The 22662-nt window shown below is 37.2% G+C and overlaps 1 protein-coding gene across 1 annotated transcript in view; it reads left to right on the forward strand.

Moving 5' to 3' along the window:
• EFCAB5 (EF-hand calcium binding domain 5) overlaps positions 1 to 22662 on the forward strand; it is a 140261-nt gene that overhangs the window by 62107 nt on the left and 55492 nt on the right. The window contains 7 exon segments of the mRNA XM_006863444.1: positions 1419 to 1518; positions 3001 to 3724; positions 3755 to 4065; positions 8851 to 8925; positions 9023 to 9115; positions 11507 to 11721; positions 19329 to 19485. Of these exon segments, the coding sequence (XP_006863506.1) occupies positions 1419 to 1518; positions 3001 to 3724; positions 3755 to 4065; positions 8851 to 8925; positions 9023 to 9115; positions 11507 to 11721; positions 19329 to 19485 (1675 nt within the window).

The raw sequence follows: 22662 nt of genomic DNA on the forward strand, positions 1-22662 counted from the left end.
TCTTAATTTTAAACCATTCAGTGTTCCCATGTTCTGTTCGAACAACTGCCTCTTGGTCCATGTACAGATTCCTCATGAGCACAATTAAGTGTTCACAATTAAGTGTTCTGGAATACTCATGCTTTGCAATCTTGTCCATAGCTTGTCCATCCACACAATTGAAAGCCTTTGTGTAGTCAGTAAAGCACAGGTAAAACATCTTTCTGATATTTTCTGCTTTCAGCCAAGATCCATTGGACATCAGCAATGATATCCCTCATTCCACGGCCTCTTCTGAATCCGACTTGAGCCTCTGAAGTTCTCTGTCAATGTATACTTGCAGCCATTTCTATATTACCTTTAGTAAAACTTTCCTCACATGGAATATCAAAGAGATTGTCTGATGATTTCCGCATTCCATTGGGTCACCTCTCTTTGGAATGGGCACAAATACGGATCTCTTCCAATCAGTTGGCTAGATAGTTGTCTTCCAAATTTCTTGGCAGAGATGAGTGAGTGCCTCCTGTGCCGCCTCACTTTCTTGAAAGATTTCAATTTTTATTCCATCAATTCCTGATGCCTTGTTCTTTGCCAATTCCTTCAATGCATCTTGGACTTCCTCCTTCAGTATCATTGGCTCTTGATCATATGCTACCTCTTAAAATGGTTGAACATCGACCATTTTCTTTTGGTACAGTGACTCTGTATTCCTTCCATTTTATTTTGATGTTTTCTGCATCATTCAATAATTTGCCCAGAGGATCTTTCAATAACGAAAGTCGAGGCTTGAATTTTCTCTTCAGTTCCTCCAGCTTGAGAAATGCTGAGCATGTTCTTCGTTTTTGGTTTTCTGATTCCAGATCTTTGCACATTTTGTTGTAATATTTGGCTTTATCTTCTCGAGCTGATCTTTGAAATTTTCTGTTCAGCTCTTGTACCCCCTTATTTCTTTCATTTGCTTTAGCATCTCTATGCTGCAGAGCAAATTTTAGTGTCTCTAATATTAGCAATGGTAATTTCTGGGTATTAGATATGCAAGTGTTAGTTTTATAATTTTCTGTGATAATTTTTTAAGCAAAAACGTGTGAAAACAAATAAATAAGGAACAGTTAATTGTTTCAAGTAGCACACTCTGGTCATGTTATATAAGAAGCAAACATTATACACTGTATTTAGCAATTATTAAGTCAATAACAAATTCTTGTTGTTGTTAAGCATCTACTAAGTGCAAGGCATTTTGACAAAGGATGTCAAAGAATGGGAATTACAATATAAACCCAAAGGCAAGATATGGCTTTCCTGATTTTGACTAGGCAGATTTTGTTTACATAATATTGATGATAGTGTTGGTGTTGATGTTATTTTTGGTGATAAACCATATTTCATTACATAGAAATTCTAAACTTTCTCTAACAAGTAATTACCAACTTTCTGCTTAGGTAGGGTTTTTGGATCGGCAGAGGACATTAACCTTGCTGGAAGTATTCTATGACCAAAGTCCAAAAATGCTTAGGACATTACTCCGAAACCCACGACAATGTAAGTGCTACACAAAGGAACTTTGCTTAAAATGGAGTGATATATTAATTGATATGTTTAAACAAGGTCATTCTTCCCCATGGAATCGCTTAACCATGACATCTCCCATGGATCATAATAATTATATATAGTTTGTCATTCCCCACAAAATTTACTTTTAATCACAACTAATCTGTTTTTCACCATAGTGCAATTCTAAAAGTTGTCATGAGAGAACACAGCTAGAATTCAATTTTAAATTCATTCAAATGATGAGGTGTTCTAGTGTTCATCTAAATTATATGGAAATGAAATTGGTAATGAAAATTGATGTTTTAATGTGTCAGAATTGTATTTCTAAGAAAAAGATTTCCTTCTCTCAAGTATTTTTACTTGTGCATATCTACTGCACACATATAACAAAACATTATTTTAATACTATCAAAACAAATATAATTGTTTTTTGAAAGATAGTATCTTTTAATGGCTGGGTTTTCAAAAGAATGGCAATATCTTAATTCTGTGTGAGAATGTATTGATTGGTTGTTTTAAGAATCTGTGGGTGATATAAATGATGTCCTGGAAACTGTAGAAATCACAGTTAAAAGCTTAACTACTAAACATTAGGGGAAAAGAATTGTAGGCTTGTGGCATGATTCCCATCAAGTTGCTTGTAGTGTGTATTTTAACTGTGGGATTTTGGTGAATGCTGTCCAATTTTCCTCTAGAATTCTGAACCAGGTGTTCACATAGCAGTGAAGAAAAAGATTGAGGTGCAAAAGAGATAAAAAAATAAAATAAAAAAAAAGGGTGAAGGTGAGAGGAGAGAAAATTACCATTGGCAAAACATGTTTTTGTTGTTGTTAAATTCCATTGATTCAATTTTGACTCATAGAGACCTTGTATAGGGTTTCCAAGGAGTGGCTGCTGGGTTTGAACTCCTGACTTTGTGGTTATCACTGAAGTGCTTACCCTACAGCACCATTCCTGGACTCCTGGAAAACAGCCCCAATGAAAAACTGAGATATATACTTGATTTTATTTTTATATTATTATAGTCAACCCCGTACAGGGTCGCTATGGGTCGGAACCGACTCGAAGGCAATTAACAACAACAACAACATAGTCATTAAGAAGGTATTTGAGATGGAAGACACATGGCCCCTTCCCCTATGCTGTGCTTATGACTTGTTGGAGGACCAAAGACAGAGAATACATTCTTTCTCAGAAACTTTCCAACTAGCAAAAGAATTATTCCAAAAGCCATACCTTTTAGGAAGTGATGGTTTCTAATTTATAGTAATGAGCATTTTTTATGTCGCCTTGGGTATTGTTTGTTTTCCATTATGTTGCAGAGACAGATAATTAATATTTATTTAAAATAACACGCTTATTATATTGCAGTCACTGTGTTCAATGCTCATATACATTATTTAATTTGATTGCTCTCATTCTGAATTATAAGATCACTCATTTAGGTAAATGTTTTATTTTCTGCATTAGGGCCATTCATGGAATTTGAAGAGATAAATTTGCCTGAGTTCTGGGGAGACATGGATAATCAGAAACACATTTATGAAGACTTTGACCGTGTGATTTCTGGAAAACAAGCCAGCAAAATGCAAAGTAAATTGTTAAAAAATCAAGATCAACAAAATCATAATAAACAGAGAAAATCAACATTACCACCCAAATCACCAAAACAGCAGAGAAGTACAACTGAAGAACAAGAATCACAAAGAATGTCAATAGAAGAACAAGGTAAAGAGTTAGCTACAGAACAACAACTGCGTAGACAATCAGTAACAGAACTAGGAACCTACACAGGGTCAAGTCCAGAACAAAGGTCAAGTAGAGAGTCAATAATAGAACAAAGCCAATCCAGGAAGTTGATTGGAGAAGAACCACAAGGAGAATCAACTTTAGAATATAGAACCCACACAGAATCAACTGTGGAACAAGGACTTCACAGAGAATCAGCAACAGCACAAGGACAGTACAAACAAAGATCACATCAAGGGTCAACTGTAGAACAAGGATCATTCAGACAGTCAATAACAGAAAAATTATATGAAGAGTCAACTGTGGAACAAAAATCACATACAGAGGCAATAATAGAACAAGGATCCCATAGAGGGTCACCTGAAGAACCATTATCACGTAGAGAGTCAATGATAGAACAGGAATTACATAGAGGGTCAACTTCAGAACAAGGATCACGTAGAGAGTCAATGATAGAACAGGGATTACAAAGAAGGTCAACTTCAGAACAAGGATCACATAGAGAGTCAATTATAGAACAGGGATCATATAGTGGGTCAACTGCAGGACCAGGATCACGCAAAGTGTCAATAAAAGAACAAGAATTACACAGAGAGACAATTCTAGAACATCAGAACACATACACAACTTCAGAATCAAGTACAAAATTTAGGAAGGTTAATTCTGAGTACATAGTAATTCCTCCACAGGAAGACTGGTTTCAGGGACAAACATATGAAGAGGAACTACCCATAAATTCTGAACTACAAGAAGTTATAACATCAATTAAAAAAGATCATCTTTCAGGTAGGAATGCAGTTCTCTGACAATATCTGGTCCCTATTTTGTGGAGGGGTTCTAAAAAAATGTTTTCAGCATATGCTGTTGAATTAGAATCTTTTCTGGTATAAACAGGTCATGCAAACATCAGACATATTTTGCTACTCACCATAAATCTCTCGCTTGAACAATCAATTAAATGCAAACCAGTATATCTCCATTAGTCAATAAAGCACAAATCAAAAAAGCACCTTAGTCCTCAAATGGTATCTTTGCTCTTGAGCACTTTAAAGATGTCATTTGCAGCAAATTTGCCTAATGCACTACATCATTTGTTTCCTTGACTGCTGCTTCCATAAGTGTTGATTGTGGATCCAGGCAAAATGAAGTCTTTGACAACTTCAATCTTTTCTCTATTTATCCTTATGTTATATATTGGTCCAGTTGTGAGAATTTTCTTTTTTTTTCACATTGAGCTGCAATCCATATTGAAGATTGTACTCTTTGATCTTCATCAATAAGTATTTCAAGTCCTCTTTGCTTCCAGCAAGCAAGGTTATGTCATCTGTGTATCACACAGGTTGTTAATGAGTCTTCCTCCAATCCTGATGCCACATTCTTCTTCATAAAATCCAACTTCTTAGATTATTCCCTCAGCCTACAGAATGAATAAATATAGTGAAAAGATACAACCTTGGCACACAACTTTCCTGATTTAAACCATTCAGTATTCCCTTGTTCTGTTCGAATGACTGCCTTATGTACAGGTTCCTCATGAACACAAATGTTCTGGGATGCCCATTCTTTGCAATGCCCATTCTTTGTTATGATCCACACAGTTGAATGCCTTTACATAGTCAATAAAGCACAAGTAAACATCTTTATGGTATTCTACACTTCCAGCCAACATCCATCTAATATCAGCAACGATGTCCCTCATTCCATATCCTCTTCTGAATCCAGCTTGAATTTTTGGCAGTTCCCTGATGTATTGCTGCAGTCATTTTAAAATTATCTGCAGCAAAACTTCACTTGCATGTGATATTAGAGATATTCTTTGATTCCTTATGCATTCTGTTTCATTACCTTTATTTAGAATTGGCACAAATATGGATCTCATCTAATCAGTTGGCTAGGTAACTGGCTTCCAAATTTCATGGTATAGATAAGCGAGTGCCTCCAGACTTTCATCAGGTTGTTGAAAATTTTCAATTTTTATCCCATCAATTCCTGGTATCTTTTTTTTTTGTCAGTGCCTTTAGTGCAACTTTGACTTCTTTCTTCACTTCATTGATTCTTGATCATATGCTACTTCTTGAAACTGTTTAGCATTGGTCAATTATTTTGGCCACAGCGACTCTTATACTTTCCATCTCTCTCTCTTTTTTTTTTTAAAAAAAAATTATTTTATGTTTCCTGCTTCATTCAATATTTTGTCCATAGAATGCTTCAATATTGCAATCCAAGGCTTGAATTTTTCTTCAGTTATTTCAGCTTGAGAAAAGTTGAGCATGTTCTTTGCTTTTGGAAGCCTTTGTCTTCTTAAGCTGCCTTTGAAATTTTTCTATTCAGGTCTTTTACTTCATCATTTCTTCCACTCACTGTAGCTTTTCTATACTAGAGAGTCCTGGTGTGGTGCTGTGGGTTAATGCACTGAACTGCAAAGTCAGCTTGAGCTACAAGGTTGGCAGTTCAAGTTCATCAGCTGCTCCTTGGAAACCCTATACAGGGTCACTATGGGTTGGAACTGACTTGACAGAACTTAACAACAACAACAACACTAAAGAGCAAGTTTCAAAGTCTCTTCTGACTTCCATTTTGGTCTTTACTTTCTTTCCTGTCTTTTTAATGACCTTTTGCTTTCTTCATGAATAATGATATTGATGTCATCTCACAACTCTTCAGGTCTTTGGTCATTAGTGTCTAATGCATCAAATCTGCTCCTGAGATGGTCTTTAATTTCAGATGGGATATGTTCAAAGTCATATTTTGGCTCTTGTGGACTTGTTTTAATTTTTTTTCAGCTTGGACCTGACCTTACATAAGAGCAATTGATGATCTGTTCTACAGTCTGCCCGTGGCCTTGCTTTGGCTGATGATATTGAGCTTCTCCATCTTCTCTTCCCAAGAAGTAGTCAATTTAATTCATGTGTAGTCCATCTGGTGAGGTCCAGGTGTACAGTTGCTGTTTATGTTGTTGAGAAAAGGTATTTGCTATGAATAAGTCATTGGTCTTGTACAATTCTATCATGAGATGTCCAGAATAATTTCTATCACCAAAGCCATATTTTTCAACTACTGATCTTTCATCTTTGTTTCCAATTTTTGTATTCTAATCACCAGTAATTGTTAGTACATCTTGATTGCATGTTTGATCAATTTCAGACTGAAGATGGTGATGGTGGTTGTGTGTCGCCAAGTCAGTTCCAACTCATAGCAACCCTGTATAGGGTTTCCAAGGCTGTAAATATTTACAGGAGCTGAAAGTCTCATCCTTCTTCCATTGAATGACTGGTAGATCCAAACTACCAACCTTGTGGTTAACAAACCAGTTCATAATCAACTATGTTACCAAGACTTCTTGAATTTGTTGGTAGAATTCTTCAGTTTCATCATCATTGGCTTTAGTGGTTGATATGTAAACTTGAATAATAGTCATATTAACTGGCCTTCCTTGTAAGTATAGGAATATTATCCTATCACAGATAGTATTGTACTTCAAGAAATATCTTGAAATACTATTTTTTGACAATGAATGTGATGTGATTCCTCTTCAATTTGTTGTTCCCAGCATAGTAAACCACATGATCATCCAATTCAAAATGGCCAATGCTTGTCCATTTCATCCCGCTAATGCCTACAATATAGACCTGTATGCATCTCCTTCCATTTTTGACAACTTCCAGTTTTTGTAGATTCACATTTTATATATTCTATGTTCTGATTATTAATGGATATTTGCACCTGTATCTTCTTATTTTGAGTTGTGTCCCATCAACAAATGAAGACTCTGAAAGCTTTGCTCCATCTAGCCACATCATTAAGGTCAATTCTATTTTGAGGATGCAGCTCTTCCCTACTTATATTTTGAGTGCTTTCTAACCTGAGGGGCTCATCATCAGGCACCATATCAGTGTTTTGCTACTATTCATAAGGTTTTCAGTGGCTAACCATTCAGAAGTGGTCTGCCTCTCCTTCTTCTTATTCTGTCTTAGTCTGGAAGCTCTGTTGAAACCTGTCCACCATGAGTGACCCTGCTGGTATATATATATATATACAGTATTGTTAGCATAGCTTGCAGCATCACAGCAACACACAAGCTACCACAGTACAACAAATTGAAAGACAAGTGGTAGTGTATGATTTAACAAGCATTTTATAATATTTCTTGTATTTCAACTATGAAATGGGTCTTGCTTTTTCAGTTATGTACCAAGTATTACAGTTTATAGCTACATTTCTGAAAGTCATCCTTAAGACAGAAAGAACCCTGTGATTCAAAAATTTTTACTGCAGAAAATGTTCCCTCTGAATTTCCTATGCCAGTTTATTTCCTTTTTATTGAAAATTCTAGTATTTTAGTCATTCTCAATACCATTTAAGGTCTGAATGTTGTTGTTGCTATGTGCCGTGGAGTCGGTTCCGACTCATAGCGACCCTATACAGGGTTTCCGAGGCTGTAAATCTTTACAAGAGCAGAAAGCCTCATCTTTCTCCCACGGAACAGCTAGTAGTTTCGAACTGCTGACCTTGCGGTTCGCAGCCCGATTCATAACCACTACACTACCAGAGCTCCTTTAAGGTCTGATAGGTATAGTTTTTTACATTCTAACAGCACCCTGGTGGTGCAGTGATTAAGCACTCAGCTGCTAACAGTATGGTCAGTGGTTAGAACCCACTAGCTGCTCTGCTGGAGAAAAATGAGGCAGTCTGCTTCTGTAATTATTTCAACCTATGGGACAGTTCTACTCTGTCTTAGAGAATCACTATGAGTTGGCATTGGACTCAGTGCAATGAGTTTGGGTTTTTTTGTTTTTTACCTAATTCTAAATTGTCCGAGAGCAAGGTATTATTTAAAACCAGTGAGAGATGGGTAATCTATGTTCTAGATTCTATACTTTCATTGACTAATGGGAAATCTTTCATTTTACTCAATTTTACATTTATTTCTTCATAAAATGAGGCCACTAATTTCGGGCTCTTCTTATATAGTCAGAATGTAGATTTTTAAAATGTAGTGAAGTTATTATTCAATCAAATGTTATATTAGTGTTGATTCAAATTAGCGATGTCTGAGCAAGACAGACATTTATTTGTCATAATATCAGAAGAGGCCCAAGTTCTTTCTATCTTGTGTGTTCTCCAACCACATAGTCCAAAATGGCTCACCATCAAGTCTACATTCTGCCTGGTAAGCAGAGAAAGAAAGAGGTGAGCACCACATCACTTCTCCTTACATATCATTGGTTAGAGTTTAAATCAATAATTACACTAGTCTGAGAGGGAAACTGGAAAATGTAGTCTTCATTTTGAGTGGCCAAACTGGAAGGCAACAAACAGCTTTTGCCATAGAAACTTCTCAGCGATTAAAAGTTATTTTTTCTATGGTTCAGTATTTCATAAGGTATATGGAAAGTATAAAAAGAAGTTTTCTATTCTGTATGCAAGACATTTCTTTCATTCATTAACCTTAGTATACGTGTATATGTGTATAAAAGAATTTTAGTATATATGTATAAAAGTATATGTGTATAAAAGAATTTTAGTCCTGATATATCTATATTCTTAGGCATTATCTTTTGTACCTTCTAGAAACTGCAAAAAAAGTTCAGAAACAAAAATCTTGTGAACTCAAGTCCTCCAAAATAGAAGGAAGGTCTTGGTCAGGTAACTCTTCATTTAATCCCCCTTACATTTATGATTGAAAACAAAAGTATTATGAAAATGAACTTAGACTATGTTATAAAGTGTGGTTTTCTTATAGGTGAATTTTTTACTTATAAATGGAAGATGAAGTATTCCAAATTTGAAGATGAGGAGCAGGCAAACTTAATCTGTGGTGACCCCAGATTCACAGGTACATGTATACAGTGAAACTGGGAAGCAGAGTGACAGTCCAATTTTATGGATTTAATTTACTGTAGTACCTCATAATAAAGGCTAGACTTAGCTAAGACATAGTGGACAATTGATCCTTACATTATTTTGTCCCTTGGCTTATGAACTGAAATCCATACAAGATGAATATTTTTGGTCGTGGTGTACATGTTGTTGTTATGTGCCGTGGAGTTGGTTCCGACTCATAGAGCCCCAGTACAGGGTTTCCAAGCTGTAAATCTTTATGGGAGCAGAAAGCCCGTGGAACAGCTGGTAGTTTCAAACTGCTGACCTTGTGGTTCACAGCCCAATTCGTAACCACTACACTACCAGAGTGCCTTGGTGTACATGTAGATTCATCAATAGGTGTGTGCTATTGATGAATGCTCTTCTATTTTGAAACTTATCACATTAGGCATCTTTTTCCTTTTTTTTAAACCACTCCTAAATTAAATGTGGAATCCTGGTGTGGCACTGTGGGTTAACGCTCCAGACTGCAAAGTCATTTGAACTGCAAGATCAGAGGTTCAAGCTCACCAGCTGCTCCTTGGAAACCCTATACAGAGTTGCTATGGGTCTGAACCGACTCAACAGCACTCAACAACAACAACAAAACTAAATGCACTGCTGTGGAGTTGATTCTGATTCATAGTGACGCTGTAGAATAGTAGAACTGTCCAATAGGGTTTCCAAGGCTGTAAGTCTTTATGGAAGCAGACTGCCACATCTTTCTCCTGCAGAGCAGCTGAGTGGTTTTTGAACCACCAGCCTTTCAGTTAGCACTGTACCATCAGGGTTCTTCTTCATTTTTAGCCATTTCATGGCCCTAAAACTGCTTTAAAGCCATGATCCTGCATATAAAGGAACTCAGGTATTAAATACTAGAACTCAATCAAAATCATTCCAACGATTCCTTTCTTTGGTAGTTCCACATCCAAAAATAAGAGATAAGTGAGAATTTGTCCTATTTTTAAACACTCACAGAGAAATAAACACATACTCAACAGAGCAGAATGAATTTTAGCTCCCAGATAAACCAGATATTTAACAACCGTTCCAACAAGTATTCATAACTTACTAGAATGTAATTTTATCATTATACCTTTCATATCAATAGTTATTGTTGTTGTTGTTATGTGCCGTGGAGTCGGTTCCGACTCATAGTGACCCTACACAGGGTTTCCAAGGCTGTAAATCTTTACGGGAGCAGAAAGCCTCATCTTTGTCCCACGGAACAGCTGGTAGTTTCGGACTGCTGACCTTGTGGTTTGCAGTCCGATTCGTAACCACTACACTACCAGAGCAGTAGTATAGCCTATATGGATTGAGATTATTTTCTTTCTATCTGCATTTTTTCCCCCTCACTTAAGATTGGGTAAAATAACATTTTCTATCCTCAAAACATTTTGATGAAAATACATGATGTTGGTCAAACTCTTGTGGCCTGCTAATTCAAGTTCTTCTCTCTGACTTCTTTATTTGAATTTTATTTTTAAAAAATCATATGGATGGTCATTTAAAATCATGTCAACTCTCATATAGAAGGCAAAAGGAGAGGAGTGATTGAATAAATAAATAAATCAGACATTAACCTTGTGTTGACATTTTATAAAATATGCTTCATGTTGTAACATTGGGTGTCAAGATAAATGTATTAGGCAAGACTCTTGGGATGGGGGGAATTGTGGTGGTATTTACTAGCATATTTAATTGGGAGTCCATAGTGCAGCTGGTTTCAATAACAACTGGATCCAAGTGTCCAAACAGTAGCAGTAAAACACTGTCTCTCTACTTGTCAGCCCTGTTCTTCTCTGTATTACTTTCAATTTTAGGTAGTTTTCTCCACATTGTGGCAAAAATGCCTGTGAAAGCATCTCTACACTTGTAACCTACTAGCTCAGCAAACAGAGTTCAAAAAGAGTAATTCTTAATTCTCATTGACTTATAATGGGTTGCATTACTATCTTATATGAATCACACCGACCAGCCCTATACCATGGACATCTTTGGCACAAAGGTTGGAATGGCTCAATACCACCCGAGTCATCTGAACAGTGGAGGAGAGATGTTTTCCTAAAGAAAAATGGAGGACACTATCCTCATGAAGACTCCTGGTGTGGCATGGTAGAATAAGCACTGGACTGTGAACCACAAGGTTGGCAGTTCAAACCCACCAGCTGCTCTTCAGAAACCCTATACAGGTCACTTAACAACAACAATCCTTACGAAGGTAGCATGGATTCCCAAAAGCAAAAATAGCAAATGTACACTACAATAGATGTTTGCACATAGTCTCCCTAAGCTATATTCTCTCCTAAGTTTTCAGATAAGTTTTAACTTGACTGCTTGGTGTATATTTCATGATTGACAGACCTACACGCAATTATCAGAAATAATCAGTCTTATAAGGAAAGGAAAGGCAGGATTGCCTTCAATGGAGTTTCCCTCAATCTGCTCCAATTTGTGCAACTCCTGGAGACATTTGTTGGTGAAGAGTCCACCTTGAATGTCAGTGAGAACCTCGCTGCCTTTTTAAAGAAGTTCTATGTTGAAACAAAAGAAGAGAAAATGAGTGGCTTAGAACAGGTGGGTAATACTACTTTTCAGTGAAACTAATAAAGCCACTAATATAAAATAAATTTCTCAACTTCAGTTCTTCCTAATGTGATTCTTCTTTAAAATCTTACTACCAAATTTACCATTTTAATTCAACAAGCATTGACATTAGATGTTTTATTATCAAATGCTCTAAGATCACACTCCAGAAAACTCATCCCCCTACTGATTCCTCTTTGCAGATGGCTTATATTGAACAGCTTATGTTTTCCCCCTGTAGCTTTAGGAACAGTTTCTAAGGAGCAGATATGTATGTAAACAAAAATGTATGCATCTACTATCTGTCTGGTTTGTGATTGCATTTGCAAGGACATGTACTCAGGAGCATGATTATGGTTTGAGTTTATATTTTAATTCATGTACACTGGAATAGACATTTCCTAAGAATGTACTACTTACTCAAGAGGCAGACAAATGCAAACAAATTAACTGAAATAGACAATTTATGGACTCTTATATAAAAATCATTGGACTGCAAACTGAAAGATCAATGGTTCAAACCCACCATTCCACTCGTTAGAAATCCTATGACTCGGAACTGACTCCACGACACTTAACAACAGCAACAACATATGAAATATGTAAATTATATTTACCAAACATTCTGTAATCTCATCAACCTTCTAAATGTTCTCAATCGAATACAGACTTGATATCCTGTTTGCTTCTTTAATGTAATTCTTCCCATTTAAACCAATGGACTATATTCACTTTATTTCTGCAATCAAATCTATCTAGATATTCACTGAATTACTATCTAATTGATAGTAATTAACCTAGTAAGAAATACAAAAGGTAAATAAAATCAATGTCAAATTAAATTGGTGTTAAATATAAAAATATTTTTAAAATACATCCATTATTCATTGTTTGAACACAGCCATTCATCTCCCTTCACTACACAATAAATCCCACCAAGAAGCCAGACAGAGCATGCCATGTGTTTATCACATTCCTGTACAACGAAGGAATAGAATGAAAAAGAGTGATTCAAAGATTCTTAAAGGGATATAGCCTTAGTCCTCTTCCTAAGTCTTTGTGTTTTAGTCCAATAAAGAGAATGCCTGTTTTTTTGGTTAAGAATGGAAACAGGGAAATGGCATTTAGGAAAACAAAATTAACTTAGTTGTATTTTTCCATGAGTGTCATCTTGACTCCAAAGAAAAGCTGATTTTTTTGTCCTTAAAACACTTTATTGTGAATTGCGTGAAGGTTTACAGAGAAGATAAGAAGATAATCAGTTTTGCATTCAACAAATCATATTTGTTTATGTCAATGATTGCAACAATTATCCCACTTCCTCCTTGTGACTGTTATTTCCATCCCATCCTTCTTCCCATCTTTTCTCAACTTTGTCATTAGGTAAATGTGGCCTTTTTGATCTTGAATGATTGGCCAATCTGTTATGGTGAGCATACCTTCCTCCTTATATACCTCTCTACTACTTGGCTGAAAATTGGGCCACAAGGGTGAATTCCATTCCAGACCCCACAGATGGTCTAAGGCCATAGTCTGGGTTTCCTCCAGTCTCTTTCTGACCAGTAAGACAGATATTTTTTTTGTTTTTGTTTTTAATAGTGTTAAGCTTTGTTCCACATTTTCTGTCACTCTATCTGGCATCTTCTAATGTGATCCCCATCAGAGCATTTGGTAATGGCAGCCTGGTCTAATTCTTCTGGTCTCAGAATCATGGTGACTGATATTCACATGTTCCATTCATTGGTCCATTGGACTAGTTGATTCAAACATCTTCAAATTTTCATCCCTCTTCTCAATTCTGTTCTATTGATCTATGATCTATCATTGTGCCAGTACCAGGCTGTTTTGGCCACTGTGAGTGTGTAGTAGAGTTTGAGAGCAGGAAACGAGAAATCCTTCTTCCACATATCGATAGACCAATAGTTGCACCTTAGATGACCACTCATGGGCTTTTAAGATTCCATTCCAGTTGCTATTTATCAAAGTAAAATGTAGAACCATTTTCTTCGTGGACTATGTTATGCCAGTTGATCCTGGTGTCCCCTGAGACTGTGGTCTAAGCCCGCAGGCCCAGAAGTTCATTGCCTTAAGATATCTGCTAATATCCAAGAAGTTTTCATCATTTTGCCCTCTGTCTGTGGTGCTGTGAGTTAATGTGCTTGGTTTCAAAGTCATTTTTAATTGGAAGGTCAGCAGTTCGAGGTTACCAGCTGCTCCTCAGAAACCCTATACAGGGTCACTATGGGTCAGAACTGACTCAATGACACATAACAACAACAACAACATACTCCACCATATTCACAAGTGTGTTCATAGCAAAGATAAATACCGATGCACAAACATTCTCTTTCAAGTCCTTCTACATTTTGTGGGCATATCCCTACTCTCCCTCCAATACCCATTCAGTCTGTGTATCTGTCCAGGTGTCTGCTCGCAGAACACTGTGGTTCCAAGGTTGTGTATTTAGCAGTATTTATCTCTGTTCCCTTTAATTCTTACAGACCTCCCTGTGTTTTCACCTGTCTTCATCATTTTTCTGTCAACCTCCCTCTTCTTGTCTATTACCCTCCCCGTCACCCAAGTTAACATGTCAATGAATTACTCTCCCCTCCCTCCCACTCTGGTAACCATTAAAGAATGTTTCTTTTAGCATGAAAAATCTTTTATTGAGTTTTTACAATTGTAGTCTCATACAATATCTGTCCTTTTGTGATAGAATAATTTCACTGAGCACAGTGTCCTCTAGATCCATCCATGTTATGAGGTGTTTCACAGATTCATCATTTTCTTCAATGGTGCATAATAATCTATTGTGTGTATGTACTAAAGTTTACTTATGCATTCTTCCACTGATGGGTATTTAGGCTGTCTCCATCTTTTTGCTATTGTAAATACTGCTGCGATGAACTTGGGTGTGCATATATCTACTTGTGTCATGGTTCTTATTTCTTAGAGATATATACCAAGTAGAGATATTGCTGGGACATACAGTATTTCTATTTTCAATGTATTGAAAAAGCATTATATCAGTTTCCATAGTGGTTGCACCATTTTACAGTCCCACCAGCAATGTAGTTGGTTTCCAGTCTCTCGCCAGAATTTGTTATTTTCTATTGTTTTATGTTTTTTGATTTTTTTTATAAACTTTGCTATAAATGCTGGGGTAATATGACATCTGTTGTTATTTTGATTTGCTATTTATAATAGAGTCCTGGTGTGTTGCTGTAGGTTAATGCACTGGACTACAAAGTTGGTTTGATCCACAAGGTTGGCAGTTCAAGCTCACCATCCGCTCCTTAGAAACTCTGTACAGGGTTGCTATGGGTTGGAACTGACTCAACAGCCCTTAGCAGCAACAACAATGGCTAATAGAACTCCTGGTGTGGCACTATGGGATCAGCAATGAACTGCAAATCGGTCTTTTCTTTCTTTTCCTGTCTTTTTTATTACCTTTAGCTTTCTTCCTGTATGATATTCTTGATGTCATTTCACAACTCTTTGGTCTCTGATCATTAATGTCTAATTCATCAAATCTGTTCTTGAGATGATCTTTAAAGTCCTAGAGATGGACAACATTCTAGTTAAAATAGAGGTTCAGTGAAAAAGAGGAAGACCTCCAATGAGATGTATTGGCACTGTGGCAGCAGCAACAGGCTCAAGTTAAACAAAGATTGTGAGAAGGACGCAGGACCAGGCAGTGTTTTGGTCAGTTGTGCATAAGGTCACTATGAGTCAGAACCACCTAGATGGCACCTACAACAAGAACAATGGCTAATGATAAGTGTCTAACTTTTTAAGACGTCCCAGTAGTCTATTTTGTCTTCTATTGTTTGTGTGTGCTTTAGTTATGTTTGACAGTGTATTTATGCCATGTATCAGAGTCCCTAATTTTGTCCCTATTTTTCCCTTGATGATCTTTATAGTTCTAGGTTTTACATTTAGGTCTTTAATCCACGATGAGTTTGATTATGCATATAGTGTGAGTTATGAGTCTTGTTTCATTTTCTTCAAATAGACTTCCAGTTTTGTCTGCATCATCTGTTGAAAATGTAAAGGAATCCAACTTATTTTTGTATGTTGATCTTGTGTACTGCCACTTTGCTTAATCTTTCAATGAGTTCCAATAATTTTCTTGCTGAGTCTTTGGGATATTCTTTATATAGGATCATATCATCTGCAAATAGAATTTTACTTCTTCTTTGCCTATTTGGATGCCTTTAATTTCCCTTTCTTGCCTTATAACTTAACTCTGGCTAAGACTTCCAAAACAATATTGAATAAGAATGATGATAAAGGGCATCCTTGTCTGGTTCCTGTTTATAAAGGGAATGCTTTTAGTTTCTCTCCATTCAGAGAGAACATTGGCTGTTGGATTTGTATATTTGCACTTAATTATTTTGAGGGATGTCCCTTCTCTTCCTATTTGTGGAGTGTTTATATCAGGAATGGATGTTGGATTTGTCAGATGCCTTTTCTGCATCAATCAGAATGATCATGTGGTTCTTTTCCTTTGATTTATTTATGTGGTGGTTGTTGTTAAGTGCCGTCAAGTCGATTCCAACCCATAGTGACACTGTATAGAGTTTCTGAGGAGCAGCTGGTGAGCTTGAACCGCTGACCTTGAAGTTCAAATGGCTTTGCAGTCTGGCGCATTAACCCACAGTGCCACACCAAGACTCCGTTTATGTGGTAGATTATGTTTATTGTTTTTCTAATATTGAACCATGCTTGCATCCCTAGTATGAATTCCACTTGGGCATGATGTATGATTTTTTTTTAAGTTTTTTATTGTGAACTGAGTGATAATTTACATGGGAGAACATCGACTTTACACCATCATTTCACTGCAATGATTACAGTCTCCTCTGTGCATCATCATTCAACAGTATTTGCTTCCATTTCCTGTTTTATTTTGGTTTTGGTTTTTTGCGGGAGAGATGTACACAGAAACACTCAGGAATATATAATAATTTAAACAACCAAAGGGCACATTCTGCAAGCCTGCCTCCTGGTCGCCAGCACTCAGACCCTCTCTTTCCATAAGTCCTCAGCTGCTCCCTCTCTCCATGTTCTCATCTCTGCCTCCATCTCTGATGTTGCTGCTTCTCTGGATAGGGTCCCGCACTCTGTTTGCGCTCTTCTCTCTTGATGGTCCTAGGGTCCTCTGTTGCTGTACTGTAAGATTAACTACTCCCCTATTTTTTTTTTTTTGACAAAACTTCTACCTTTGCTGTTGTGACAGTTGCAATTAGTCATGATAACAATTTCTCACTATTGAATCATAAGAATCTTATCACCATCTCTTTTCATCAGACCTGCCTAGGCAAGATGAAAACTATTCAGTGGGGACCCTATCTCCCCCCCCCGCCCCCCACACACACTTAAACTAAACTCCCTCTTGAAAACTTGTAAGCCAGTCACTTCATGCATTTATCACCCCCCACATTTTAGGTGGCCCGTGTCTAAGTTACCCGTCCCTATCTACCTTGTATACAGAGAGTATAGGATTGATATTTGTTATGCAGACTCCTTCCCTCTCTACTGGTATTTTGAGCTACTACATCCATGAGTATAGATCAAGTTCATCAAACTGTAGCAATTTACACTAATTTCCTTTATCAAAAATTATTTTCTTTATCTTCCTCTAGTAGAATTCTATTTGATTATCAAGCCATTGAGGCTAGGTGAGATGGGTACTATGTATAAGTTTGGGTGTTCTTGTGCGTTTCCCCTCTGTTGGTGTATTTTTAAGTACTCATCAACTGCCTCCTGATGTGTGTGATGAGGATATGGAAGTGTGTGCACTATTCTCTGTTCAATGTTTGTGCAGCTCAGTTAGGGTGGGTTTGGCTAATGTTAGTTGTTGTTGTTGATCGGGGGTATAGCAGTTGGTGTTGACTTTTGTCTAGATGTTGGAGCTGTAGAGTATACAATTGTGGCTGGACTGTAAGGCCATTGTCCCCTATTGAATGAGGCAAGAAGAGAATGCAAACACACAAGCAAGAAGGAAACAAACAAAACAGGCAAGCAAACAACAGTGAAGAAAGAAAATAGTAAAAGAAAAAAATGCAGGTAACAGCTAGAAAAAGAAAAAAAGAGGAAGAGGGGCAAACACAGTAGAGAAAATTAAAAAAAGAAAAACAAAATACATCTAGGGAGAGAAATGAGTAAAAGAGCAAGAAATCAGAGAGTAGTAAAGAGAAACCAATGGGAAAAAAGGAAGAAGAAGCAGCAGTTGGGAAAGAGAAGCTGAAAAAAATGAAGAAGATACGAGAGTGGAGACAGAAGGATAAAAAACAGAAAATCAAGGGAAGGTAAAAGAGGAATAAGGGGAAGAGAGACTAAACAAACAAACATAATGAAAGGAAAAAACCAGGGCAGGTAGGAGAACCAGAAAGGAGAAAATTCTGAGGTCTCCTGCTAGTAAAGGACCTCACATGGTGTGTGGGCCAGGGATGAGATAGTGACACTTCCAACCCAATGGAGTTCCTATAGGGCAAAGTGTTGTCTGTTCTGGACATCCAATCATGAAGTAGTTCATGCAGACCCTAAAGCAGCTGGGGAATCAGGGCATTTCCATCCCAGAAGCGAGCAGATGGCAAGAAGTCCCTCTAGTCCAGGACTGGCCAGAACCAGCTCTGCAGGTCTGCAGCAGGTCACACCTGATTCCAAGTGCTGGGCTTGGAGCTGCTAGCTCTCAACTCTCTTTGTTGCTGCTCCGATCACCTGAAGAGAAGGAGATTCCCTGGGAGTGTACACTGGTGGAGGCTGGCCATGCCTCTGGTCACCAGGGTAATGTAAAGTACAATAAAAAAAATTCACACCTTTCTCTCAGCCAGTAAGCCATATGCTACCAACTGCTCTCTGCCTTCAAAGCTGCCTGTAAAAGTTCATGATGGCCTTGCCATGATTGGCTGGCTATCTCCATCCCCCACCCACCCCAACCATCACCACCACACACTTGCCTGTTCAGCTGCTTCTCCTAGTTGGGACTAGTCCAGGGCTGATCAGGGTCTGGAGCAGGGTTTGGAGCAGGGTTCACCTGAATTCAGGTCCTGGGGTTGATGTGGATAGCTTGTGACTCATTTTGATGGGGTTCACAACTGTGGCACTCACCTTCCTGTAGCTCTGACAGCCAGGAGAGTGGGAGCTTTGCTGGGGAGATGTTATCGGTTGGGGTTGGTAACACCTTTGATCACCAGGCGAGTATGGGAAACAAGAAAAATAGTGTACCTTTATCTCTGCTAGCCATCAGTGTATTTCTGTAATGCCAATATGCTGTGACACATCTGATCAGCAGGAGCAGGTCACAAGTCTGTCTCCTTATTTTCACTGTATCTGTTCAATTTCTTCTCCTCGTAAGCATTCAATCCACTTCTCTGTCCCTCCATCTGAAGCTCAGGGTTCCAGGACTAGCATATGCATCTATTTCATCTGGTTTTCCTTATCTTTATTATAGAGGGTTTGTATAGTGTTACCATTTTTCTACCTCCTCAGTAAAGCTGAATTTGTAAAAGATACAACACTTTTTGGGTATAGACACAGGATGCCAGGTACCACAATGAAAGCTGTGTTTTGTTATCCTGTTTGTATCATAGGCTCGCCAAAATATTTCACGAGTCCGACGGGGGATTCTTCTAGAAGCCCTCTTTCAGAAGTGGGACTGTGATAGCTCAGGCTTCCTGGATCTGAATGAAGTTGATGAACTCTTGTACACATACAAGGAGGGAATGGAAAAAGAATCTATGAAAAAAGGTAAAATATAAAAATATTTTTATTTAAATAAGTTGCCTTTAATGTCCCGGTACTAATGTAAACAACATGTATAAACAGAGTTAAAATGCTGGTTGTTCTGTCATGATTGCATGACAAAGGATTCAACTTTGCCTGGTGACAAATGAATTGTAATAAAGAAATTTTAAGGGTCCCAATCACAAAGCCTCTTCTTTGTTCCTGAAATGAAAATTACATTTTTTTTTTGTTAGTATACCTTAGAAGAATATGTTTAAGGGCCATCAAGGTCATGGAAATCCAACCAGATTTTTCTTTCAGCTGTGAAATTTCTTGTAAGCAATAACTATTTTCATGAGATAATCCAAATTGATGACCCTTAGATAGCTTTCAAATCTGGAACTAATCCTACCCTCAGGGATCAACTTCAGCCAAATAATACCTAAAGAAACCATATTGCCATCAGTCAATTCTGATTCATAGGATTGCCGAGACTATAAATCTTTACAGGAGCAAAAAGTCTCATCTTTTTCCCATGGAGTAACTGGTGGATTTGAACAAACACCCTTGTTAACAGCCCAGTATCTAACCCATAGCACCACCACTGTTAAATAATAGGCCTACAAAGTAAACAGTAATACCAGAGAGAAACATACTGCTCAGCATAATCAACCACAAGAGACCAAAAGGGCATCATTTATTAAAAACAAATCTCAGCTGTCAGGAAGAGTTAGGAAAGAGGGGTGAATGGAAATAGGTATCACATGAAGGAAGTTGAAAGAGTACTGTTACTTTATCAGGGATTATAACCAATGTCATGAAACAAAATGTGTATAAATGGTTGAATGAAAATTAGTTTGTCCTGTAAACTTTCACCCAAACTCAAGGGTGATGTTATAAAGAAGTTCCAATATATTTGATGGAAGATAACAACAGGAATAGACATATAGTTTAAAAAGTGAAGGGTTAAGTCAAGCAAGTAAGAATGAGAAAAGCAATGAGGAGGCAAAATCTGCTGCCAGAAGAAAATGTCTACAAGCAAAAAGAACAAATTATTCTCTCCCAGGGCAGGCTTGTACAAAATGACTCTCCGAACACATATTGGTAGCCACCTGGCCTGAGGAGATGACTGCTGAGATGATGGCAATATGAAAGAAGATAGGCAGATTTAGCCTCCATAAAAAAGGAAGAAGATTCTAAATTCTAGCATTAGGTAACTGATCAGCAGATCTTCAAGCAGCTCTATATTTGTTGTTGTTTTCGCTCTACCAGTTCTGTCATCTCTCTAGGCCCAAGATTAGAAATCAGAGTTTTAGTAGCATAAAGGTACAGGATTAGAAACTTATAAAATTGTCACTGCTGGTGTCCTCAAAATGGACATTTTCTATATGGAAGAGGAAATTTGAACCTTTTAGCCTGCCATTCCCTGTTTCATTTCTGTCAAATACAACCTTTTTTTAAGTAGAAATATCACAGATAAAAATCTATAGAACATGAAACCTGATTTATTTAATAAAATAAATCACTCTTCCTCTCCTTATTTCCTATGGAAAAACTATTAACTTGTTGGCTATGCCCTTCATCTTTCTATGAAAGACAAGATTTGGTTTAATATTGTATTTCTATTTAAGTATAACATTTAATTCCCCTAAAATAATAACAATGATGCATTGCATCATGAAATTCCAGAGCCATGTTTATTTAGAAAGTTTCATTTAAAAACCCACGATGTGTTTTTTAAAGAAACTGTGAACTGGACAAATAGCTAGAGTAAAATGACTGCTGTTTCTTCACTTGGTAACTCTGGAACAAGGAGTCACTGAGGAATTCCTCAGTTTTTCCTTGATGTTTATGGAAATCTTTATTAGCTGATACTTCTGAATATAATAGGCCAGTTTTTTTGTAGCATGTCCTTCATTTAGGTTTTATTATGATTAAATTCAGGTTATGCATCTTTGACAGGACCATCACATAAGTGATGCTGCTTTCTAATTGAATTCTATCAGAAGTTCTATGATGATGTTAACCTTTACTAGTTGATTAAGATGATATCTGAGCCTCCTCTGCAGTAACATGTTGATTGTTGTTAAGTGCCGTTGTGTTGGTTCCAACTCATATAGCAACCCCATATAGTGTTTTCAAGGAGTGGCTGGTGAGTTTGAACCAGTGATCTGTGGATCAAACCAACCTTGCGGTCCACTGCTTTATCCCATAGCACTACACTAGGCCTCCAGACTATTTAGGTAATGGCCTACTACTTTCTGATCCATTACTGTCAAACTTCATTATGTTGATTTCAGTTCTACTTCCCAGGCTACCAAAGTCATCTTGAATCATGATGCTGTCATTTAGCGTAGTAGCCATCCCCTGAGGAACAAACAAGTCATCCACGAATGTGAGGACATACTTGTGATTCCATTGATTTAAAAGGCACAGCTAGTCATCTCTAGTGAAGGGAAGCAGATCGGTGGTTGCCTAGGTCCAAGGTATTGGTAGGATTGACTGCTCAAATTGACTGGGAATGCTTGCGAATAGCGGAAATGTTCTGTATCTAGAATGTGGTGGTGATTCCAAGGGTGCACTCATATGTTAAAACTCATCAGATTATACATTTCATGTACATAAATTGTACCTCATAAAGTTGTTTATAAAAGGAAAAAAGAAAAAAAAGATGATACCTGATAAGTCCCTCCACTTTAAAGTTACTCTTTTTCCTTTTGTTATCAATACATATTTTGTGGGTATAACTTGAAACTATATGAATATTCCTTTCTTGTCAAACTTTTCATTTATTCAATTATATCAGTATGGAGTTGTAGTTTCCTATTTCATTCAGTGAGTTATCATTTGCTACTATCATTATTTATTTTGATGCTCAAATTGTTCCAAATTTGGCCATTGGGAGTTCTGTCAAAATGGCTTCCACACACCCCAACAAAGTTGCTGCAACATTTTTATCATAAAAAAATATGATGTGAATATGGGGCGAAATTGCTCTCAAAGAGTTCTTAACGTTGTTCAGCAATGAAATATGATTGGTGTCACTTCAGGAAAAGGATTTCATGGGATCCCATAATGTAGGCTTTATGCAACTATTTCTTACTAAAATAACTGAAAATTATCTATGCCTAAAATATCCTAGGAGTCCTGGTGTGGTTCTAGACTGCAAAGTCAATTTGAACTGCAAAGTCAGTGGTTCAA

This window comes from Chrysochloris asiatica, unplaced genomic scaffold (assembly GCF_000296735.1).
Source record: "Chrysochloris asiatica unplaced genomic scaffold, ChrAsi1.0 scaffold00054, whole genome shotgun sequence".
Classification (NCBI taxonomy): domain Eukaryota; kingdom Metazoa; phylum Chordata; class Mammalia; order Afrosoricida; family Chrysochloridae; genus Chrysochloris; species Chrysochloris asiatica.